Source organism: Capsicum annuum, chromosome 10 (assembly GCF_002878395.1).
Source record: "Capsicum annuum cultivar UCD-10X-F1 chromosome 10, UCD10Xv1.1, whole genome shotgun sequence".
Taxonomy (NCBI): Eukaryota; Viridiplantae; Streptophyta; class Magnoliopsida; order Solanales; family Solanaceae; genus Capsicum; species Capsicum annuum.
Genome location: NC_061120.1, coordinates 204,277,031 through 204,283,557, shown reverse-complemented (window position 1 = coordinate 204,283,557; position 6,527 = coordinate 204,277,031). Strand labels below are relative to the sequence as shown.

Sequence of the window (6,527 nt, the reverse complement as noted above, 5' to 3'; positions counted from 1 at the left end):
TTGCTTTAATTATATGCACGAAAAAAAAAAAATAGCATCAAGAACATATATACTCCCTCTGTTTTAAAAAGAATGACTTAATTTGACTTGACACAAAATTTAAAAAAATAAAAGAAGACTTTTGAATCTTGTGGCCTTAAATTAAAGTTGTGTCAAATATATCAAAATATCCCTTAATCTTGTGGTCCTAAACATGTCATGTGAAAAGTTGAAATTAAAGTATTATCAAAAAAGGAAAGAGGTCATTCTTTTTTAAACAGATTAAAAAGTTCTTTTTTAAATGGAGGGAGTACTATTTATTTGGTCAAACAAATTGCTATTCTAAGTCACTAATTTAGGGGCAACCAAAGGCTTTCTTATCTGGAATTAATAGCAAGATTAGATTATTGTTGTTAGAAATTAATCTTACTTGTTTGTGCATAGTGTTGACATAAGTGACAATGTTTGTACATACTAATCCTTATATATCCACTATATGATATGATTGGATATTACTTTATTACTAACTTATTCTTCCATTCTAGTGTCACATCATGTTTCATTTGCTTCCGTTATTATATTCTTTTGGCGTTGCCGTTGTACTCTTTTTCATTGTTTGCAGTATGTCTTCTTTGCTTTGCATACTTGTTTTTTATACGCGTTATTATTTGAGCAAGAGTCTATCAGAAACCACCTCTCTAGTTTCACAAGGTAGGGGTACGATTGCGTGTACACCACCCTCCTAGACCCCACTTATCGAATTACATCGAGTATGTTGTTGTTATTGTTGAGTGTTGTTGTGATATATGTAGAGTATCTTCAACTTCTCTGAAATGCATCAATTCACTTCTTATGAATAATGAATCTCTTCTTATGTACCTATCATGTCTATGATGAATAGAACTCTTAACTTCTTAATTAGGTGTACAAATTAGTATTCTACTCTTTATGCATTTTGTATTAGTAAAAAGCTACAACTATGGAGTCATGCTCAATAGATAGCTATCAGTCTTGTGTATTTTGTTTGGCTTCAACCAAATTTATGTCCAAACGCCGACTAAATTACTTTGCTTTCTTGTAAGGTTGGAGAGTTCAAGTATGTTCCTTTAGAAATGACTCACTCAAAAGTTCTTAGAATAATTGACAAAGTGAAAAAGGGGCAATCCTGTGCACTAAAGCTCCCGTAATGTGGGGTGTCTGGGGAAGGGCCTGACCACAAGGGTCTATTGTGCGCAACCTTACCTGCATTTCTCCAATAGGCTGTTTCCACGGCTTGTACCCCGTGACCTTCTAGTCACATATCTATGACTTTACCTGTACTTGGAATTAGTGATTGTAGTTGAACAAGAGGTGTCATTTAAGTGTGCAACCAGTGATCAGATATTATACATTAGAGTAGTTATTTCAAGAAGTTAGATGGGAAGTTGCCCTCATAACATTAGCTGTAAACATTTGCAAATGTAGATATGGAAGTATTTATGCTTGCTGTCTGCTAATTAAAAGCACTTGCTACATTTGAGTCTTTTATGAATAGTTTTACATCATTACCTAAAACGTCCCCTGCTAAAGTACTTGCAATATTGACTCCCTTATGTGTAGTTTTACATCACTAGCCTAAGAGGTCCCATATGTCCTTCCTTTAGTTGATGTAAAGAAACTATTTGAGCAGAGTACCGAGTGTGACCTAGTGATCAATGAAGGCAGTCGATACCATGAAGTCTCAAGTTCAGATTCCATCAGAAGAGCAAAAATACTACTTAGTGATTTCTTTCTATTTGTCCAAGTTGGTGGATGTAGCAGGTACCTTATGGAACTATTTGAGGTGCGGGCAAGTTAATCCAGAAACCACTGTGTCCTAGCTTTGGTGGACGAGTTGCTTGGTACTGTTGCTGGTGGGAGGTGACAGATATCCCCTGAAATTAGTCGAGGTGAAGAAAAGCTGATCCAGACACCACGATCATCAAAAAAAATAAAAAAAGAACAAACTTTCTTAAGTTGCTTCTACATGATCCTTGCAACATACTGCAAGCATATTGTCCTTGAAAGGACAAGGTAGCTAGCTGGAAGTGATGCTTCAGTTACATATATATGTTAATGCATTTCACATGTATTTCATCTCATGTATGCTTTTCACAAACCAAATCCTCTGTTCACCCTGAATTCTGTATAAATTTTCCTCTTTAACATTTGTTCTTTCTGCATTGTAAAGTATGTTTGCAGGTACAACTAGTCCAAAGCATATCGCGAAGATGCTGAAAAAGATCCTTCAATTCACAAGAAGATCATCCAATTTCAGGCATGCAATCGATGATTGGGACGAGGATGCATCCTCATTGCCTCCTCCAGAAAATGTGAAGGAAGGACATTTTGTGGTGCATGCAATTGATGACGGGAAACTGAGGAGGTTCGTCGTAAAATTGAGCTATTTGGCAGATCCAGGATTTATGAGGTTGTTGGAGCAAGCTGAGGAAGAATTTGGTTTCAAACAAGAAGGGGTTCTTGCTGTCCCTTGCAGGCATAGTGAGATGGAGAAAATTCTTGAAAGCAGAAAAAAGAACAAGAAATGATCTATCTTTCCCCTCGTTAACTCCCCTGGAATTTCAATTGCGCTCATTTTCATTATCGCCATTTTACATCCCTTTAAAAAGTTTCTTAATTTGTAGCATGTATGTTGTGCTTTTTATAATGGTTAATGTTACCTATTTTTCTCTCTTTAATTTTTTTTTTATTTTGTGATAGAAAGAAAATAAGCGCTATCAAATAAGTAACAAAAGGGTTTTGTATAAGGATTCCGGTGGTTGGTAACCCCTTAAAGGAGTGTCTCGAAAACCACTACATTCATTCAAAAGAGAAGGAAAGGGGCCTCTTAATTTGCATGACGGCCTTTGCTCTACCACATGCATATCTATAATTGGCTCTCTTTCTTTTATGTACTGTATACTAAAGGTAACTGTTGACTTGTGAATGGAGTGGGCAGTGGGGGGTGGGGGTGGGAGGTGGAGGTTGGGGGTGAGTGTTATCTTGTTGTAGCTTGTACAAGGATTTTTTAAGTCACAAAAATTGAATCTGCCAAACTTGAAATACAAACATGAATTTCAACAACACAATCAAAATCGATGACTATTTAGGCGCTTGGTACGAAACTTCTTTTTTAAGGGTGCCTGCTACTCGTACTAGGGTCTCGATAAATCCTAATATGCACACGTAAGGTTCATTAAGGAGAAATACTCTCTAACAGAATTTTTTGCATGTCCAAATTCGAACTTGGAACATGCTACTTTTTAGTCCCTTGGTATGACTTTTTTTTTTTCACCGATTGTCTTGCTACTCGTATTGGAATTTTGAAAGTCCTAATTTGCACCACGTAGACCCATTTAAAGGGAAAACACTCCCTAACAAAAAAAAAAAAAAAAAATTACACCAAAGGTTTGGATCCAGGACATGTAGCTAAGAACGGAGAGATCTTATCCATTTCACTACAACACACATGATGGTATGAAAAATTTCTAGTGCTCACTGTACTACTACAAACTCAAAGTCAGGTCACGTATAAGTTTTGGGTTAATCTTTTTTATTGAAAACCATAATTCTAATATTACCTTCTTCCGTTGAAGGTAAATAATATATTTAATTTCTGCTTAGTTATGAAATGCTCTTATATTTATAGAATCATTTGAATTTTCTTTTTAAAAGAAAAAAAAAAAAAAAACAAGAAAGAGCACGTTTACAACTAGAGACTTCATATTTACATATCTAAATTGAGCTAATAACTCAAATGTTCACTCAACTACGGAAATTAGATCTTTGTTGTGCCTTCACACATTAAAAAAAATCCATTCATGAGGACAGGATATGCGTTCTTATTGAAGAAATTCTCTCCTTTTTACCGGTCGAGCTTTTGCTACTTCAGAACGGCTAGGTGTCTACATATATTGCACTTTCTTTTTCTTTTTTTTGGACATATCGTAGTAAGGAAAGGAAGTGAGGACACTCATTCAAATCGAATAGCTGAAGCGACGAGACCTTGAAAGCTGCTTTTTCAAGTGTCAGTAGCGGAACGTTCTATCAATCGGGGAAGGTTTTTGGTGACAAGACCTGGAAATATCAGAAGTGAGAATGCTAGTGTCTCAGAAAGTCACTCAACTTTGGTCTTTACTTCAAAAATCACTCAATTATGAATTTTTATCCTACCAAGTCACTCAACTTTGATCTTTACTTCAAAAGTCATTCGACTATCACATTTTTACTCAGAAAGTCACTCAACCTAATTAATTATTTCAAAAAAATAGAATTTGCTTATGAGAAATTTTTATTTACAAAAAAAAAATTAAAAATAAAATATATTCCTTTAATAACCGTTTTATCCATATTCTCCTAAATTAATATCTCTCCTCCTCTGTCTCAGTTTTCTTCTTCTTTTCACTTTCTTTCCATAAATTTTTCAATAAATCACACATTATAATCTAGAAATTGACAATTAAAATTAGTATAAATAACATAAATATCAACCCTTTGGAAGTAATTACACTCTCTCCCATTTTTTTTAATTATTTTACTCTCTCTCCCTATTAATATACATAACATAGACGACATATACATAACATTCTGAGTTATATGTTGAAATTTTTGTAATATGTTTAGAGAATTGAAATTTTTTGTAATATTGAAAACATAAGTTGTGTATTTATGTAATTTTTAGTTAAAATTATAGGAAATCGAATTATTTTATATTTGTAGAATTGACAAAATTGAAAGAAATGGTAAGGGATTAGAATAAACTTTTTGATTCTATTTATATAGAAAAACATTGTTTGCATTTTAAAATTTTCAGTTGGTCATCTTTGATCATTTACAGTACTACAAATGATATAAACTTAATCGCTGTATTTTATTTTTATTTTATCTTTTAAAAGGAAAAAGCATAAAGAGGAACAAACGAAGAGAAAAAAAAATAAAAATAAACGGAAAAGGCTTAAAATATCTTTCAACTATCTAAAATGGTGTAAAAATGTTCTTTGCCTCTCTCATCTACCTATTGGGTCAATTTTATCCTTCAATTTAACAATAACCTATTGACCCCACCTCATTTATGACATGACATATTCATATTGGACAATTATATTTAATTAAACTAATTAAACTAAATCACCGATTCAGTATACACCATTTCAATATAATGTACTTAAATTCACACTAATCACAACTACTAGTAGTAGAAGTAGTTCCAAAAGGAGAGCTTCCTGATCTAAATAAATGGTAAAAGAAAATTGTATACATATTATAAGTTTATCTTTCGTCTTGTAATTAATAAATGCGAAAACGAAACTCGAACCCAAAAGTACATAACATAATCAACACTACTCCCTTCAAGTAGTTCAATTGTTAAAAGCATCACACCTGTGTCTGATCTCACCATTTCTGTCAAATTTAACAGCATGCTCACTAAGCTTCTGCATTGCTGAAGCAAATGCCTTGAAGAACAGATTTTGATCTCTAATATACTCTTCAACGTGTACTTTAGTCCTCGAATCTGAAAACAGACCATGATCGGACGACAACAGACCTAGACTCTTAGGTAAGTTCTGGTAATATATGTTGTCGAAATTATTGGGAGTCATTAATATTATGTCGTTGAACACGGATATGTTGGATCTTTTTGCTGATTAACACAAGTATTTCTCAATGCTTGAGCAAGTCTGGGGCTGTAGGAAGGATCAAATTGGGAAGTTCTATTGTAATTGTAAAGATTCGAGCTGAATTCTTTACAATATGAAAACCCAATTGCGTGTGCCCCGGATAATGCCACCATTTCTTCAATTGGAAGACTGAGGTAGGAAAAGACAGAAAAAAGAAACTTGAAATCCATGAGAAGAGAGGAGATGAGCAGATTATGATCGTGAATGGGGATTTCTTTTTTGTTAAAGGAATTAGAGTGGGTTTTAGTTGGGTCCGGTTATTTGGGTAGGGCGGGTTGAGTTTTGAGGATAAAATTAATTAATTTAATTGAATATTAATTGTTCAATAGGAATATGTCATGTCATAAATGAGGGGGAGCCAATAGGTAGTTATTAAATAAATTGAAGGACAAAATTGATCCAATAGGTAGATGGGAGGGGTATTTTAGGTTCAATAGGTAGATGAAGGACATTTTTGCATTATTTTAGATAGTTGAAGGGCATTTTAGACCTTTTTCCGTAAAATAAAATATCCTGCACTTTCCTTTTTTCTCCTTTTAAAATACTTTATACGTTTATTTTATTTCTCTTCTTTTGCCATCTTTGTTTTTTTCTTTTTTAAAAGAAAAAATAAAAATAAAATACAAATATAAAATATGATAGTAATTCATTTTCGTACAATTTTAACTGTCAATTTCTAGATTATAATGTGTGGTTTATGAAAAAAAATTATGGCAAGAAAGTGAAAAGAAGAAGAAAAATGAGAAAGAGGAGGGAGAGATATTAATTTAGGGGAATATGGATAAAACGGTTATTAAAGAGATCCAAAATTTTATTTTTAAATAGAAATTTCACATAAAAAAATTTTATTTT

General features: G+C 33.1%; 2 protein-coding genes across 3 annotated transcripts; one reads left to right on the top strand and one right to left on the bottom strand.

Moving 5' to 3' along the window:
• Positions 1–1,614: 1,614 nt before the first annotated feature.
• LOC107845070 (auxin-responsive protein SAUR71) lies at positions 1,615–2,696 on the top strand. 2 transcript variants are annotated; one of them, XM_016689345.2, is made up of 2 exons: positions 1,615–2,031; positions 2,189–2,696. In XM_016689345.2, exons 1-2 carry the CDS (start codon positions 1,985–1,987, stop codon positions 2,544–2,546), a joined length of 405 nt encoding a protein of 134 aa, XP_016544831.1. In that variant the 5' UTR covers positions 1,615–1,984; the 3' UTR covers positions 2,547–2,696. The 2 variants fall into 2 exon arrangements, with proteins under 2 accessions (XP_016544831.1, XP_047253178.1); XM_047397222.1 differs by having other exon boundaries at positions 1,708–2,100.
• A 2,658-nt stretch (positions 2,697–5,354) lies between these two features.
• On the bottom strand, positions 5,355–5,788 carry LOC124887872 (peroxidase 63-like). The gene is made up of 2 exons (XM_047397791.1): positions 5,617–5,788; positions 5,355–5,509 (listed from the first exon to the last, which is right to left on the bottom strand). Exons 1-2 carry the CDS (start codon positions 5,786–5,788, stop codon positions 5,355–5,357), a joined length of 327 nt encoding a protein of 108 aa, XP_047253747.1.
• Between the last annotated feature and the right edge of the window lie 739 nt (positions 5,789–6,527).

Coding starts and splice junctions, on each gene's coding strand:
- LOC124887872 (XM_047397791.1), bottom strand. CDS start 5,788: ATGGTGGCATTATCCGGGGCACACGCAATTGGGTTTTCATATTGTAAA. Junction 5,510..5,616: donor AAAAGATCCAACATATCCGT/GTTCAACGACAT, acceptor GTCTGTTTTCAG/ATTCGAGGACTAAAGTACAC.
- LOC107845070 (XM_016689345.2), top strand. CDS start 1,985: ATGATCCTTGCAACATACTGCAAGCATATTGTCCTTGAAAGGACAAG. Junction 2,032..2,188: donor ATTGTCCTTGAAAGGACAAG/GTAGCTAGCTGG, acceptor TGCATTGTAAAG/TATGTTTGCAGGTACAACTA.